The sequence below is a fragment of the Schistocerca piceifrons genome, chromosome 4 (assembly GCF_021461385.2).
Source record: "Schistocerca piceifrons isolate TAMUIC-IGC-003096 chromosome 4, iqSchPice1.1, whole genome shotgun sequence".
NCBI lineage: Eukaryota > Metazoa > Arthropoda > Insecta > Orthoptera > Acrididae > Schistocerca > Schistocerca piceifrons.
This window is the reverse complement of record NC_060141.1, coordinates 222,399,011-222,417,786: the sequence shown is the minus strand read 5'-3', so window position 1 is coordinate 222,417,786 and position 18,776 is coordinate 222,399,011. Positions and strand designations below refer to the sequence as shown.

At 39.2% G+C, this 18,776-nt stretch overlaps 1 protein-coding gene across 2 annotated transcripts in view; it reads right to left on the bottom strand.

Moving 5' to 3' along the window:
- The window catches only part of LOC124796461 (multicystatin-like), a 256,291-nt gene that overhangs the window by 68,253 nt on the left and 169,262 nt on the right, over window positions 1-18,776 (bottom strand). For both annotated transcript variants that reach the window (XM_047260685.1, XM_047260684.1), the window contains one exon: window positions 12,474-12,659. In XM_047260685.1, coding sequence (XP_047116641.1) covers window positions 12,474-12,659 — 186 coding nt within the window. The remainder of the gene's footprint in view (window positions 1-12,473; window positions 12,660-18,776) is intronic.

Sequence of the window (18,776 nt, the reverse complement as noted above, 5' to 3'; positions counted from 1 at the left end):
ATTACTGAACCATTTGGACAACACCTCATATCCAAGGCATGCCTGTGGTGGAAACAGCTGGATGATATGGTGCAGATCTTGTGCAGCTGAGCCGTGAGTCCCTAGCTCACTACTAGAACTGTGCACATCAGGAGAGAGTTATATGATGTCTGATGACGGATCCGCATTTCAGACGTAGTGGCAGGAGTCTGCAGGAGTTTTTTCTCTGTGAAGATTTGGCTGTATATCAGAGCTAGAGCCACCCATAGATCCCAAGGAAATGATCCATTAAGATATAATAGGATACCAGAATGGGTGAGGTAACAATTATTAATTGTCAGTATACAACAGTCTTTGGAAATACTGTCAGCACTAAACAATTTTCAAGAGGAGAGAAACTATTGCTCTGTACCTATCTTAGGAATGGGTCACAGCAATGCACAACCACTGAATCAAACTTCTAGAGCCAATAGGTCCAGACAAGACAATGGTCAGACAGGTCAAGGACAAGGCAAAAACTCCCATCTGAATAATCAGGATGACAGCAATGTTCTGTCAGTGCAGCATTTTAATTCGAAAGGAAGGAAATGCAAGGACAATTGGTGCTGTGTGGCATCTCAGAACAATAATGACATACAACTGACAGCTTTTGCTTCTATTATGGGAGTTGTGACAGAAAACTGACAAGCACAGTTGCATTACTCCTGCTGGCTTTGTGTAGTTATTCAGCAAGGGTGGTGAACTCCTCACTGAATCCTTTGGAGGACTTATGGGTGGGACAGTGGGAAGTATAAAGGGTGCCACTGGTGCACAATCCAAGCTGGTAAAACAAGCAGGTGTTATTGTAATTGTCACTGCAAAGGATATACATCACACCAGGTTGCTCTGCTTGTGGCATGACTTTCAGTACCTGTAATCCTGGGTTCTTATTGACTGAGTTGCATCAATGTCATAATTGATTGTGAGCATCAAAAAGTCAGCATTTGAGTGAACAAGAGCAGACATCCAGAATGAGATTTTCACTCTGCAGCGGAGTGTGCGCTGATATGAAACTTCCTGGCAGATTAAAACTGTGTGCCCAACCGAGACTCGAACTCGGGACCTTTGCCTTTCGCGGGCAAGTGCTCTACTGGCAGAAGTAAAGCTGTGATACCGGGCGTGAGTCGTGCTTCGGTAGCTCAGTTGGTAGAGCACTTGCCCGCGAAAGGCAAAGGTCCCAAGTTCGAGTCTCGGTCGGGCACACAGTTTTAATCTGCCAGGAAGTTTCAAGAGCAGACATACTCTGCAATTGTGTGAGCCACTGAAGGGGTGCTCCCCAGCAGTGTGGCTTACCCAGCTGCTGGCAGCTTAGGTGGATTCCCTGGTACAGCCTCGCAGTCCTGCAGGAAACAGATGGCCCTGCCAAGTGAGAGTGTCCCCCATCCCCTGGTTGCCTGAGGAAATGCTTGAGAAAAGGATTAGGGAAGGGAGCCATCTGACCTTGAAGCATCAGGCCACCTCATTTGTGGAAATGCAAGACAGGCCAAGCTCATGGAGTGGACACACCTGTTATTTAGATAGGTGGCAAAGTGCCCCGCTATGCTGAAACAGGATCTGCACTCCAAGAAGATGGAATCAGTTACTGTCAAACAATTAACTAAGTGTCTTCTGTGCCAGAGGGCTAAGCCAGCAAGAGAAATAATTATGAGATTAATGCAGCACATATTTGTACCTGCAATGTGAGAACTATTGTCAGATATGTAGTGGGAAGTCTCCCTATAGGCAGAGGTGGAACTCAGTTTCTTTTTGCCATCCTAGATTAATTTACAAAGTACAGGGTGTATCAAAAAGAATCATCCAATTTTGCATGCCAGTATTCCTGAAACTAGTAAACATAAACAATGATTTTTGTTTTTTGGTGAATGGGAAATTCAAAAAGTGTTTTTTTCATACCTTTTCATAGGTATTTAATATGCACCCTTGAGATGCACGGGACATGTCAATGCGGTATTCAAATTGTTCCCACAATGCAGGGAGCATGTCTTGAGTTACAGCTTCCACAGCTGCTGTTATGTGAGATCTTAGTTCGTTCATTGTTGTTGGTAACGGAGGCTTATAAACAGAGTCTTTTATAAACCCCCCACAAGAAATAATCACATACAGTCAGGTCCGGTGACCTTGGAGGCCAGTAACGTAAGGTTGAATCATTTGTTCCAGTGTGACGGATTCAACGTTCAGTAATCCTTTGATTTAAAAATACATGCACTTCCAGATGCCAGTGATCGGTGCCACATCCTGTTGGTGGATGAAGTCATTCAAATCAGTCTCCGAATGTGGGAAAAGAAAGTTCTCAGCATATCAAGATATGTGCTTCCTGTATCAGACTTCTCAGCAAAAAATAAATAAATAAATAAATATGGACCATACACCTTTTCCTGTGAAACTGCACAAAACACATTAAATTTTGGAGAGTCCCTCTCATGTTGTACAGCTTCATGTGGTTGTTCCATACTCCATATTTTCACATTATGATGGTTCACCTTTCCATTTAAATGGAATGTTGCCTTGCAACTAAACACTTAAGTGTGGAAGAAAACCATCATCCTCCATCTCGCCAAGAACAAAATTACGGAACTCCACATGTTGTTGTTTGTTACTTGTCACCTTCATGAAGAGTTTGCAGTAGCTGAATTTTGTATAGTTTCATGTGTAAACATCAACACAACACATGCTAGATGGACATCGGGGGCATGTTGAGCTGCATGGCAAACTGGTTTCTGCAGGCTCCCTGTGAAACTATGGTGGATGCATTCGAAGTCTGTCAGGCACTTGAGGATGGCCCAGCGATTTGCTGTTACACAAATAACCTGTTTCTTGGAACTGTTGATGCCATTATCTAATGTTCTGTGCTATAGGAGGATCCGCACCATACCCAGTATGAAAGTCATGCTGAACTGTGCAAAATGTAGAACACAAAACACTTTCTGTTGTCCCGACACCATTTTTACTAGACCTGAAGTGGGCACACACTGCTGCTACCTATCAGGAACCATGTAAAACTTGATAATCTGTTCTTTCCAACAGTACATTGTTCACACACATATCTCAAGTAACATAATAGTTATGCTTTTTTTAAACCATATGATTCTATTTGATACACCCTGTATATTATGTTCTATTCCATGAGAATCACATCAGCTGTTGTTCTTGTGAGGTGTTTGTTGCATTACGCTGATAAGTTTGGTAACCCCAAAGTGATCTTGTTGGACAATTGACCACAGTTCATATCTTGGGCCTTGATCACTACAATGCACCAGTGAGGAATCACCATTCGCCTGAGGCCTATGTGAAAGACAGACCGCGATGCGTACATCACGAAGGTAGGCCGAGCTTGCTCACTAGCTTGCTCTACTCAGCAGAAAAACTTGCTCGCTCTACTCAGCAGAAAAACTGCATTTCTACACCTGTTAGCTAATAACTGGATGTGTATGTACAAACGAGAATTGCATCTTCTTCTGGAATGCACTATTATGGTGATAGAAAGTGCTTAGGCCTACTAATTATTCGTTATGGCTGCATTGGGTACAATAAAATTAAAATCATGTCAAGATGATTAACAGTTGCATAAGACAACACATCTTGTATGAAATGAGGACTGTTATGCAGCAGAGATTAAATGCTACAAACAAGCTGTTATACCATTTATGTCAAGAATTGATCTTAAATTTTGTCATATGACCAGTAGTCAATAAGACTTCACAATACCAGATTCCAGTAGAAGATGCAATTTTCATTGGCACATACACACCCAGTTGTGATTTAACAGGTTTAGAAGTGCATTTTGTCTGCTTAGTTAAGCAAGCGAGTGAGCTCAGGCCTGCCTTCATGATGTACACGCTGCGACCTGTCTTTCTTGTGGGCCCTGTATTCACCAGACAAGCATTTCCCACGCAGCCATGAACGCAGCTTAATGGGTTTTCACAAAATGGGTAACCTGGCAAGGATTCACTGTTCAGCTCGAAATACCAAATAGGTTCCGTATTTCCTGCAGTTTAAAGAGATCATTAACAGTTTAATTCACGATGCTAAAAGCTGTTCCCCAGCTGAACTTATGTTTGGGGGGCCAGTAATTATGCCCCTCAGAGCCACAGTGCAATTACCTCCTTCCCCAGAAGAGGAACTACAAACAAAATTGTCAAATGCTCTAACAAGAATGAGGAGGAATTAAGCTCGCAGGAAGGTCACCATGATTGCATAGCCAAGAGCCCTATGATTAAGGAAGGTGATTAGGTTCTAGTCCGAAACAATCACTGGTCTGGTCTCTTAGAAAAGGAAGCCAAGTTCTATCAACTGTATGACTGTCCCTACTGAGTTGAAAAAGTTCTATGTGATCACTCCTATAGCTCCTACGTAGTTGTCGGCCGAGATATCAGTGCTGAAAATGGCATACAGAGCATTGCAAATATAAAGCTGTTGATCAGCCAGACCCATTCATGCCAGTAAATAATTTCAAACTCCAGTTTAGCATTCATGAAATCGAATTTGTGATAATATTGTAGGCCATTTAATTTTCATTTGCTTAGAAATAAAGGGTGATTAAGACAATTTTGCCCTTTATGCAGTGTGTGCCTAAAGTAATGTTTTCACTTGGGCTAATATAACAATGAAAACAATCAGTTTTTGACGAAGTAATTTAATAGGATAGAAAAAAAAACTACTCATCAAAGAGCGACAGAACACATTCCCCAGTTATAAGTTGTGTTGTGATTCACATAACTGTGTAATGATTAGCAAGTATAAAGAAGGAAATTGAGGAGAAATTTACAGAGTTCAAGAAGGACAAATGGCTGATACTGTTGGGAAAGGCTTGGGTGGATTGGAATAGTGGAACCTAGAAATATAGAGCACATGTCTTGCAGTGGGTGTACGTGGAAAGGGTAGTAATGAAGTAGAGTTTGTTCCCCTTGAGACAGTAGGAGGCACCGGGAATGGGAAAGTGAATGCCATGTATGACAGGCATGACTGGGTGCAATCATAACCCATCTCCCCCTCCTTATTATTTGCCAAAGACAGATAATGTTTGCAAACCAATCTCTAATACCAAGGACTTCACAACAGCACAACAGTGTCAAGAAGTTAGTTTGAACAACATGACAAAAACACACACACACACACACACACACACACACACACACACACACACACACACACACATGCATGCACACACACTACTGTCACTCGGGCTACTATCTAGAATTGAATCATAAAATTTCTATAATGCTAACATTACACTAGGGAAATAGGATGAAGGGGGGTTAATGCGTTATTAAGTGTCAATTTCTTATATTTTTTATGTCAAGGGAGGTTAAACCCTACTATCAGGAGGCATATCAAGGAATACACTGCAAAAAATGCATAATAAGAGGAGAATCACTTAATGTGGGGAAGAAAATTAGTTAAGAAAAAGTGGTAGCTGGAGATGAACAATCACAATACCATTATCATTGTGTTGGTCTCAACTCACAGTTCTTTCGGCACTTCTAGAAAGCAGATAGTATGGGAAACATGGATCTTAAAGGAAAAATCTGTCTTGTGTTGAGACTAGTATCTATCTAGCAACCTCATCCAGGCATAGTGATTTCAATGGGAAAGTAAATGTGTGAGAGAAGAGAAAAACAATACCGGTAAATGTATTTTAGAATATACAAACATAATATATTTCAAGAACCTTCCAAAAATGATTAATACTAAATAACAATTAACTGTTGGGGGTATGGTTTGAACTAGCAACCCACATCAGCTAACAATGATAACTGCTGCACTACAATGCGTGCACCAAAACTTGTGGCTAAGTCTAAGTGTGTCTAAAAGAGCTTTTGATTTTTTTAAGTAATCTGAAATTTTCCTTTGGTAATTGCAATGTCTGCATTTTTTCAGTTTGTTTGGACAAAACACTTCGAAGCCAACAGAGCTAAATGCAGTTTCTGTTTGTATAGATTTGGGAGTGTTTGTGTTTTTCGTTGCGAGAATGAGGAAGGCAAGTTGGGAATCCGATGGGTGCTGAAATTTAGCAGGAGAACCAACTACAAGGTCTGATTTCATCAGTTTTTCTCAGTGGACATTAGAGATAACTGCAGAGCCCTACTGTTCTTGTTGTTACCCTCAAATGGCACACTGTGATTTGGAAGCAATAAATATGGATTTTGATATGGACTTTGAACTTGACAACACTTTAGGGAGTAAGATTTTCAATCATAATGTTAGGGAAAATCACAAACAAATTGATCAGGTGAAATGGATTAAGAGACTGTATGAGTATCATTGAGATCACCAAAAACCAATTTCTTGCTTATTGAGATTCCTCCAAACATGACCACCAGGTGTGAAGTACATTGAAGCCTTTGGTTGTAACTGTGGTTGGGAAAATAGAAGCCATCTGGTAGTAAAATTCTGTCTGGGGGTCATGAACAATACAAGTATGGAAACATTAACCACCAGTTGAAAAATGCATCTGTCAGAGCACAAAAGGCAAATATGCTCCTCTTTAAAAGACTCTGACATAAGTGCGAAATAAGCTGCATCAGTCCTCATTCAGCCTTCCTCACCAAAAATTTAGCATGCAAACAAATTTGTACTCTTGACACAGAACATTCTCAATCCTTTTCCCCTCGTTTCTCTCTGTAGTGAAACTTTCACCAAAGGCCTTGCCACAGTGGTAACACCAGTTCCTGTTTGATCACCAAAATTGAGTGCTGTCAGGCTGGGCTTGTGCTTGGATGGGTGACCATTCAGTCCAGCGGGGTGCACTCAGCCCTGTTAGGCAAACTGTGGACCTACTTGACTGAGAAGTAGCACCTCTGGTTTCATAAACTGACATACGGCCGGAGTTGCGGTGTGCTGACCACGTGCCCCTCCGTATCTGCAACCAGTGACACCTGTGGTCTGAGAACAACATGGCAGCTCTTTGGTACCAATGGGCCTTCATGGACTGTTCGGGCATACTTTTATTTTTAGTTTTAGTTTTTTAGTGAAACCATATTCAGTATCTCCCTCTCACTGCACTGTCTATATACATCCATCTCCCAGTGACATGGTTTTTCTCCAATTGGCACTTTCTTCTGTCTGTCTGTTTCACTGTCAAAAGACTTCAACCATTTTTCTCATTCATCCATACCACTGTCTCCTTCTCCACGACTCTGCCCCACTGCCATTGTCTTTGCACCATTCTTTTTCTCTCCCATTGGCACTGTCTCTTTCTTTCTCAATTACAGTCTGCTGTCCTTCTCTTCAACAACCATTGTCTCCTCTCCACATGTGCCCTCGAGGATGGAATGGTGTGGGGGTTTCAATTCCTAGAGCAGTCAACTTTAATACATGAGTATGTGGGATGGGGCAGCATGATCAATTTTTTTCATTTTAAATTTCGGTCGTCTTGATGGGTCCACACACCTCCAAACCTAAGTATGGTCTCCACTCATCTTTTTCATTTCCAGTGTCTCCTCACTCTTTGGCTCCCACTGCAATTGCCTTTATATAGCTCTCTTTCTCTTTCATGGCCACTTTCTCTCTCTGACCATCACTGTCTCCTCTCTCTCCCTGTCTGTCTGGCACTGTCTTCCCTCTCTTCCACTGCCACTGTCTCTCTGGTACTCTCTTTCAGCACAAAAAAAGTGTGAATATGAACACATGCCAAAATTTTTGGTGAGAAAGATAGAATCAGGATTGTAACAGCTGGTTCCCCTTTTTTCTCTCAGAGTTCTTTAAACAGGAGAATATTCAGCTTTTTATTCTCCAGTAGAAGCATTTTTCAACTTCTTCCCTTCTTTCTCCTGCCACAGCAGGGTGTGCTGCTTTTATAAAAAGTTTTCTATAGGTCCGTAGAGTTTTGACAGTTTATTTATATACTTCCACACATTTACATACTTTGACATGTATAAACAAGAAATAAGTAAGCCTAAAATAATTCTGTCTGAGCAGTTCTCAGACACTGACTGACTGCCATGCCATCTTCAGATGATACGGGTCAATGGATATGGATTTGGAGAGGCATGTGGTCAGCATACCATTCTCCCGGACATTGTCAGTTTTTGTGACCAGAGCCTCTACTTCTCAGCCAAATAGCTCCTCAATTGACCTCACAAAGGCTTAGTGCTTCCCCCTTGCCAGTGGCACTGGGTAGACTCAGACTGTCACCCACCCAAGTGCTAGTTGAGCCCAACAGCACTTACCTTTAGAGATCTGATAGGAACTGGTTGGTGTTACAACTGCAGCAAGGCCATTGGCAAGCATAATATAAGGTTAACACAAAATCATCTCCCATCAAATGAAAGTTCCCTGCACACTACTTTACATAAAAGTGCACAAAATTTTTAGGCTACACCTACAGTATACCAAAAAATGTGGTGTTTGATTTGCAAGTACAAAGAATGTAATATGACAGAATAAATTTTTATAAGGTGCTTACACTGCCATGTGGCACCACTCATTGTTGAAAAAAGCCAACTAGAAACATAGTTTTCTGAACTCAGAATCCTCGCAATGATGTCAGAATGACCCCACATCTCTTGCCAAGTGTTACATTGGTTAAAACTACATTTATTCCTCAGACCAGATATTACAGGCATATTTTATGTGCATAAATATGGTAACTTTGAACTTCCTGATCTTGGTAATTATATAAAAAAAGTTTCTAAGTTCCTGAGATTATCATCATAAGAATAGATGGTGAAAATTTCTACAATTTGCTGTGAACAGAAATAATAGAATTGGCCATCCCCAATTTTGGTACCCAAAAATTATGGTTTTTTGGGGATTTCTCAGGAACTGCCCATGAACAAATGGTGCTTTTATAAGCTGCCTAAGGCCTGTCCTAAACTACACCTAATGCAAAAGAATCTAAACGTGACAAAGTTATGCAAATGTTTGTTTCACATATAAGCAGAAAAACCATATCCACGTGCAGCAATTGCTCCTGGATATCTGATGATGGATAAATTCCAAAAGGTGTCATATGAGCAATAACGTCTTTTCTTGCCTGATGGTTGACTTTTACTGTTGTGACCCAGTCAGCGTGTATGCAGAACTACTGATTATTACGAGGGCCGTTCAGAAAGTAACCTCCGGTTGATTTAAAAAAATACACCAAGTTAAATAAAAATATTTTAATATATACATCTTACAACTACATCTTTGCATTATTTTTCTACATAGTCTCCATAGCGATTGAGGCACTTATCGTATCTCTTCACAAGCTTTGAAATTCATTCTGCATAAAAATCACCCGCTTGTGCCTGGAGCCAGCCTGTGACCGCATCTTTGAGCTCTTCGTCGTCATCAAACCGCTGTGACCTGAGCCATTTCTTCAAATGCATGAAGAGGTGATAATCACTTGGCACCAGGTCTGGGCTGTAAGGTGGATGGTTGATAACGTCCCACTTGAAGGACTCAAGAAGGGCCGTTGTTCTGCGAGCAGAGTGAGGACGGGCGTTATCGTGCAAAAAAAACGATACCGGAAGTCAGCATACCACGGCGTTTGTTCTGTATAGCCCGTCGTAACTTTTTTATTGTTTCACAGTACACGTCTTGATTAATGGTCATACCACGTTCCATGAATTCAACCAACAACATCCCTTTGGCATCCCAAAACACCGTTGCCATCAGTTTTCTGGCAGAAAAATCTTGCGAGGCTTTTCTTGGTTTGGTAGGCGAATTTGAATGTGCCCACATCTTTGATTGTTCTTTTGTCTCAGGGTTCACGTACTTAATCCAGGTTTCGTCACCGGTCATGATTCTGTTTAACAATGGTTCTCCTTCGTCCTCATAACGTGACAGAAAGTCTAATGCAAAGGCCATTCTTTGAGTTTTGTGGTGGTCGGTAAGAATTTTGGGCACCCATGCTGTCTCTATCTCGTACAAGAGAGTCTTAGAAATCTGTGGAAAACCAGTAGACAACTCCGACATTGAGAAACGTCGATTTTCACGAACTTTTGCATCAACTGTCTGAACGAGTTCGTCAGTCACCAATGATGGTCTACCACTCCTCTCTTCATCATGAACGTTTTCTCGTCCACTTTTAAATAAACGTACCCATTCACGGGCAACTCCTTCACTCATAACTCTTGGTCCGTACACGGCACAAAGCTCACGATGAATAGCTGCTGCAGAATATCCTTTGGCTGTAAAAAACCTTATGACAGCATGCACTTCACATTTGGTGGGGTTTTCTATTGCAGCACACATTTCAAACTGCCACAAAAACTAAACTAGCGCAGGTACGACATTCACTTGAACACGGCTTGATGCAGACTGACCTGTTGAGTGCGTGAACGCACAGATGGCGTCGCTACTCCCCCCACAACCCGCACTGTGACCAATTAGAGGTTACTTTCTGAACCGCCCTCGTATAATGCAAAAGAACCAACCAAAATCCTCAATTTGCTTGGTCTGGAGAAAGTGTCTAATGTTTAAATTTTGCCCCTGTGCTATAGGAGAGCTAAATTATGCCCTTTCTTCTGATATGTATAGAAATGGTCACTAGGCCAAGGGCTAATAGATTTGACCTTTTATCTCTGTTATCAACTGAACCCACATATGACTCCTAGAAAAATCACATTTTTGCATGGCTTTTTGTAACATAATGGTACATGCACTGTCATGCATGTGCAGATAAGGCTCCATTGAGTCAGCATTATCTGAATGAGTGTCATTATTTAAGGATCACTGAGAAAACTAAATGTCACTGTTGGAGAGAAATTTATGTTTCAGAGCACTAACAAGATGTGGTTGCTCAAGTTTTGTAAGTATTTCCTATCACACAGATGGAAAAAAAACACTTTCTAAACAGGTTAACCCCTGAGACTACCTTTAGAATGCAGTGAAAGGCATTGTGCTTCCAAAGCTAAATAAATTTAAATACATAAACTTTATGGGCCTACAGTGCTTCATACTTCCAATCTACGATCCATCTGACATTTCTGCATTATGAACACCCATCTACACTGCTAGGCAAGGCTTGCCACAGTACAGAGGCATTACAAGTATTGCCTTCGAGAAAGTGATACAGATCAAGAGCATAGAAAGCTCGAGCATCTTGTTGTAATGGTGTACAAGTTGATTGTGTACCTTCCTTTAGTTTGAATTGTGTGTGATCTCACTGGGAATTTACTCAACCTTTGTAACCCATAAACTATGATTATGTTGCAGAAAAATAAATCAAAAGCTTTACAGAATCCATATGCTGGCTTATTATTCAGATAAGGGTGTTCAGCAAGTATGTTGACTTGTACGGGTTAATCCTTATAAAAAAGTAAAAACAGCAACCAACTCCTTATATTCCGTGGAAGAATTTCTGTTATTGTAAAGTGTAAAAGGTGGCAGGTAGGAGTAGTTAACTCACATCTGTGTATTTAAAAATATATATAATATTATTAATAATAACAATAACTTGCATGTGAACATACAATGACTGATTTCATACCATGATGAATTATCATGCAACTTATTCATGGAACATGAAACTAACTAACCAGCCAATTGCTGTTAGTAACATCATTTATTATAAAACAAAAAGTGAGATTAATGATACTGCACCAACATATTCATATCCAGATGGGTGTTCATATTTAAAACTGCATTTAACTTCTGCTGTACTTGTGATGTTTAATTTTTCTTGTTGTGGCAAAAACAAGCATCAAGTGTATAGCACATGGTACATCTAATTTTAAACATTCACAGACATCTGGGACTGCCTCTGTCAGCTTGGAGCCAATAGTGATACTACATGATTTAAATAAATAGTACTATTAATTTTACTTTTTTGTAATAATTCACTTTTGTTTTTACACAACATAGTTCCACTGTCGCAATTTCCAACAAAACATCATACTGATGTACATATTTTAATAAAAATGAATTGAAAATATTAAATAGGAGTGACAACAATAGAAAGTGGGAAACCTTCAGAAATACAATAAAACCAAAGGAAAATACACACTTTGGAGAAGAAAACTGATAACCATGGTGTTATATAAAAACAATATGGAAAAAGGAGGCATTTTAACAGAATGATTCTTGCAAGATTCCTAGTTCTAAATAAAAGATATAGCCTACTGATATTAGTAAAGAACTCCTCCAAATGAACCTCATCACTTCAGTGAAAATCATTGACAAGCATGTGCACGATGTATATTTGCAGCAGTTCATTAATAAGGCAGCAGCAAAATTTTCACAAATCAGACTCAATATTATCCATTACAATAACCTTAATAGAACTGATATTTTTATGCAGCTAGCTGTAAAGAATAAGAGGGGTATTACTGTTGTTGATCACAATAATAATAACCTGATAGATCAGTAGTACCATTCAGTGACACACAAGAGTATTTTATTTTAAGAGATTATACAGATATGTCCTTGATAATTAATAGCAATAAAAAGGACAGACTGAAACTGCAGCACATTAACTTCAGCACTTGCAAATGTTACAATCATATTTTGAAGTTGAGTTTTTTCTTTACCTGAATTTCTGCACTGATTATTCGAGATATCTTGAAAGTTCCATCTAATCTTTTATCAATTACAGGCAGTGCAAAAGCTGATATATTCTTGATGATTGGATCACTGACATTAGCTTTTGTACGACCTCCAGTAATGATAGTAGGATGAGTGGTATGACCTTCTGTGTGACCTGCATTAACAGCAAGCTGCAAAATAAAATAAATTTCAATTAAAGTGTCAGGTCCAGAACAGATTATATATACAATGTTTTGCTGAAAAGTAATGCCTCTGATTTTTTAATGTGGAAACTATTAAGGCATTTTAAATAAAACAAATGTTATTAACACTCTACATCCTTATTCTCTGTGTCTACGTATCTGTTTCTCAATGGTGATAAACACATTTCTCCAAATGAGAGACCAGTTTGATACTCTCACTGTAGAATGTTTGATTTTATTGATGGAGCCTCAACCTAACGTCTGCTTGCATCACTTGCTTACTATCCAAGTGAAGAGCTTGAAGGTATTCTCCGAGTTTTGGAAACAGGTAAATCAGACAGGTCAAGTTGGGACCATATTGTGGATGAACAATAACAGTAAACCCAATGTGTCTTATTGTTGCAGATATCACAGTGCTCAAGTGTGCCCTGGCAATGTCACACTGAAGGAGATGATGCTCCACATATGGACAAACTTTTTGAATGAATGCTTTCAGTTTTCTCAATTACAGCATACTGTTCCTCATGCACCGAGACACGTACATTGCACACCGGCATGTTACGCTACACAATGTGGAGCCCTCAAATGGCAGAGGATTGAATTTGTGTCAGTGAAGCAGGAAAGCTGATGAGCTATATAAATGACATGTAATACCTAAACCAATATTGAGTGCAGGATAAAAAATTCAGAGGCATTACTTTTCAACACGTTCTCATATTGTAACATGGCATGATCACAAATATGAACTTTAATGTAAAAGAGTCTCCATATGGCTCTGAAAAGTGCTTTCATTTTTCAAGCTATTGATGGATAACAAAACACAGATGATTCAGTAAAATCTTCTTCCAGAGTCTTTGAGATTTTTCTCATCACTGTATTAACCTGCTGGGAACATACAACAACTATACCTCCTCTACTTACTTCACCGTTTCCTTTTTTGCTAATAGTTGTCCTCTATCTCTTTCTCTCTCATCCATGATTTTTTTACCTACCCTGAAGACCCAAATTGGAAACCCTAGTTCTAAAGAAGTTTTGGTTTGTTGTTTCTGTGTATTTTTTTCCGTAGTCCTGTGAACGATGCTATCTTTGTCCTTTTCCAGAAATTGAGGAATGTTTGTTTTGTTAGCCTGGCCTCATAGATTTGGTGGAAGGATTCAAAAAGGGTAACAAACCTTTATATCTAAAGATTTACACATATTTCAGTGAATCATGGCATTGATTCTCATTTTCCAACTCTTTTGTTTGTGTTCAACAATTTGTCTTTATAGCATCCCTAGTCTAGCTAGCTTGCAGTTCTGTATTGAAGCTTCACACGCATATAAACATTCTGACCTTACAATTTTAGTATAATGTTTTTGTTTTGTTATTTCTAGAACTCCAATACTTGAGACAAACATTTTAGTTGGATCATAAGGTCTTTACATTTTATTAATTAGCAGTAAACCACTGATTATTTAAGGAATTGAACTCAAATGTACAGAGCAGCTTTAAACTTCTGATTACTTTACAAATGAGTTAGTGTGTTAAACATAAGCATATAAACAAGAAAAAGTTTAGAAAAGTTTTGATATCTTGTTCAAAGTTCATTGGAAGTCACTAAGTGCTCTAATTGTCAAACATTAAATGAGTACAGTCTGGGTAAATTGTACTCTGTTTTAAGCAAAAGCTAGTTTTTCACACATCTCAATTCTTTATAATGCCATATCACCTAAAATGTGTGTCGTACACTTATATAACTCTGCAGGGACATTTAGTGGAATACATGGACAATGTCTGCAAAATGTCATGTGAACAGAGTTAGTTGTAAAGAAGTAACAAATTAAATTTTCGTGCATCATGTGGCAACTTTACTGCATGAATAGAAATTTTTATTTAATTTAATTTAATTTTATTTATTTTTGAGTTCTGTTGATCCTTAATGCAAGTGTTGTACTAGACTGTAGAATGTGTCATATTATTACAGTAATTACTATACATAAATGGTAATGAGGCTTACAACCTTAATTAAATGTTAATGGATACATCAAAAGTGTGGTGTAAGGGTTAAGGAGACAGTAGTAATAATAGTGATACGAACAGTTTGTAAGGATTACAGTCTAATTAAAAAAAATAAAGTTTTCTTTCAATAAGTGATATACCTGTGCTATACAGTAAGTTCCCTTTATAATACTTACAAGAAAGTCAGTTCACATCGTCAAAAAAATTTCTGTAAGGAACAGGAAGAGCTATCCAAAATATAAAGTTTGGCTACTTTTTTGAATTTAGTCAGACCCTCAATGAATGATTTAACATGAGCTGGAAGTTTATTGTAAAACTTATTGGACTTCTTAAGTGCTCTCATTCTCAAGTACTGGAAGAATTCAAACTGGGTATTTTGCATGGTAAGATACATATACAAAGTGTCCAACTGCATCAACTGTCTTATTAAAACCTATAACCCAACATCGTAACTCTTAATGAGTAAATTACAGTAGCATTTCAAATTTTTAAATTCTGCCAATTGTTACACAAAATATTGAAAACCAAATTTTGATTGGCCCTGAACAAGATGTTAGATAGGCAACTTGCAACTGTTCATGTGAACCATGAATCAGGATATCTATTTAGTAACACGGATTACATCAGTTACAGATATTTTGAACCCATTCAATTGTATTGTTCCTCCATGATATTTAAATTTATATACCCTTTCCATTTTACCCAAGCCTGAACCTGTATGTGCTTTGCTTGATTCGGGTAGTAGCATTTCGTTGTTATATTCCCAATGGTAGTTTGAATTTAAAGTGATCTGTAGAATGCCTCCTGTAGTAACACAATTCACATTTCCGTCGTACTTCACCTAGTGTAGGCTGGGAACTGTCTGCCAGACATGCCCGATGTGAACTGACTGGGACAGGCCCATGCTGCCGGAGCTGTTGTTGTTGTTGTGTTGTTATGCCGGCAGAGGTCGCGTCCGAATTCTCACGTGCCCTCTGGTGGACAGGACTCCACTTGCAGCAACTACCGTCCGTGACGCGCCGTGCCAATGTGCGCCTCCCGCGATCTTTCTGGTGGCTACAGCACCTCCCTTTCATGTCTCATCCCAGAGATATCAGCTGTTAATGGACAAATGTTGTGTCCAGTAGGTGACATGCATGGGAAGTTGAGTATTCTTTGTTCTTCGTGGCTGATTTACTGGGTGTTATGGATTTTTCAGTTAACCTATCTTTGGGTTGCAATTTCAAACACTGCACAGGGCTTGTATTAGATTATGCTGGTAAGATTTTTTACTTCAAATTTTTTCCTGCCAAGGGGTTGCCCAAGTCAATGTGCTCCAAGCCTAAGGTTCTGATTTTTATGTCAGTAATCTCGCTGAATCAAGGCTGAAAACCTGTTGCAGCTCCTTGCACATTTTCCTGATGTTCTGACAAATAAACTGGGGATCAGCAACAGAAGTAAGTACAAGATTTGCTTGGGTGATGATGTTCCTGTGAGGTAAACCATGTATAGACTGTCACCCTCCTATGCCTTTCCAATTTTTCTCATCCCTAACAAGCAAGGGGGGGAGATTATCTATGGCCCAATGTTGACTATAAGGCATTGAATGAGAAGCTTATTTTGGAGTCTGTTCCCTTTCTGGATCTCTACAGCAGTTTTACGTGGTTTCTGGAGCATGTTTCTTTAGTGTGTTGAATTAAGCATACTATCAGATTCTCTTAACTGTAGGTTGAAAACAGATCACTGCCTTCAGCACTCACTGAAATCTATATGAATTTAATTTGGTTTCCTTCAGCCTCTCAACTGGAGCTGCTGTGTTATCTCAGCTACTGTGATCTTAAATTAAAATCCATTTATAACTCTCTGAATCATGTCATTATTTATAACACTACCTTTACTGAACATCTGGAACATCTTGGGCAAGTCTTGCCTCAGTTTAGTGAGGCTGGGCTCACTCTTAAGTCCTCTAAGATTAACATAGGCTGTTGACAGATCTCTTTCTTGGGCATTTGGTGTCAGCTGAAGGTGCCAGAATTAATCAAGAACATATGCATGATTTGCATAAATTCCCTCCATCTAAGAACAAGGAGGGGTAGCCAGGTTTACTGGCATGGCCAACTTTCACAAATTTGTGCCTAATGTGGTACAACTGGCAGACCCCCTTAATAGCGTGTGTAGGAATGGAGAGGTTTTTGAGTGGGGCAAAACTTAACAAGCCTCGTTTGAATCCATCAAAGAAGCTCCTAGTAATCCACCAGTTTTGATGATACCTAATTTTGAGTTGCTGTTTATTGTACAGAATGTTGCCTCAAATGCCAGCATTGCTGCCATTGTTTATAGGAATCTGAGGGTCAATGCGGTCCGATAGCATATACCATGAAGAGAATGTCTCCTGCTGAGTTTATATATTTGTTTTATGAGTGGGTTCTCTTTGCCTTAGAGAAATTTTATCTTGAGCTTAGGGAATTCCAACTCAAGACTGATAACCATGCCTTAAGTTGTGTGTTGGGGTGCCCAAGGGATATGAGGAGGATTACTCTTCAGGCAGTCCACATCTTGGCTTTCCAAATTACTGTCAAACACATTAGAGGCACAGAAAATCAAATTGCTAACCTCCTCAGCTAGGGACAGTCATGTTGGAAGTGGTCGAGAAGCTCCACCTATAGCTTGTGTGTGTCTCAAGTGACGCACTAGAAATCTTTTTGGGTCTGAAGCACTAACAGGATCAAGAGCCTTCTATTCATTCTACTAAGTGTGGGTTCCTGGGGAAATTATGCTTTAAATAAAGGTATGATTTGCTGTAAGGAAAGGAAGGGGAGGAATTTTAAGATCTGCCTACCCAAGGAGTTGGTACCAACCATCTTCCATTATCTCCACAATTCTGTGCTGGCTGGTCATTTAGGAGTGTACAAGACTGTTGCTAAAACTAGACAACATGTGGCATATCCCTCCTTGTACTTCACTGCCATTAATACCTTGAAAATCTTTTATCATTGTGGGTAGTTGGTGTTTTCCCTCTTTTGGTGCTGTCATTTAGTGTGTTCCAAGCAGACTGAACTGCCAAGCAGAGATTATACTTGACAGCCTTATTTTCTCACTAGATATTTGGTGGGGAGTTTTGGGTGTCACCTCTGCACTGGATAAGCAATGACTGCAACTGAATACTTTGTGAACTAGTTTTATGGCAAATTTAAATGTTGTTTTGACCCAAACATTTTAAGATTTAAATTTCCCTGGGTTGTTCTCTTGATTTGGCTGTAGCGCCCCATGTGTTTGTAAATTGTATTCCATATGCTCAATTGAAACTGTGTCATTACACTTAAGGTTTCATTCGCGTGTTCTGGGCTTAGTTGTGCTAATTTGATTTTGTGTGCATCCAGTTGGCATCTTGACAATTTAATATTTACTAATGTATGCTCCATACTCGAGGTGTCTATGTTAAACTTGATTGCTTGTGTGCCTTGTACTGCTATGCACAGGTGTGAGCATATGAGCCTGTTTGGGGCTTGTGAGCCTTGTTTTGCGTGCCTGTAATCTCACAGTAGTTCTGTTCGTCCCCCCACCATTGGGAGAAATGTGTTCATCGCCAGGATGACTAGATTGAGAAATAAATATGTAGACATGAAGAATAAAAATGTAGAATATTGATAATGTTTGTTTTGTTCAAAAGCTTTACAAGTTTTCATATAAACAATTTGGAGGTAAAAATTTTCAGCATGCCCTCATATGTACAGAGATTAGTAGAAACACTAAAATACATACAACAGGTATGGAATTGGAATTTAATCATCCACATCTTGAGTGCAGACTTTCTTTACAGTCTCATCAACAGATGACTACAAGAACTATGTGAACTGCTAACAGACTTGAGCTCTAATTAATACTTTCTTAGAGCATTATTTGTACATTTCAAAATTGTGAGGCTATTTTCAGAGAACATCATAGCTGATTTCTATTAGAGGGATTTTTGAAGATCACAAAAGGGCCTACTGCATTGAGCCGTTCAAAAAATGGGGTAGTCTGACAGTTCCAAGTAAATATGTAATCCAAATCACAGTTTTTATGAAAAAATTGAGAAATATGTAGCAAACAGCTCCATACATGATCATAAAACCAGATAGAGTGATT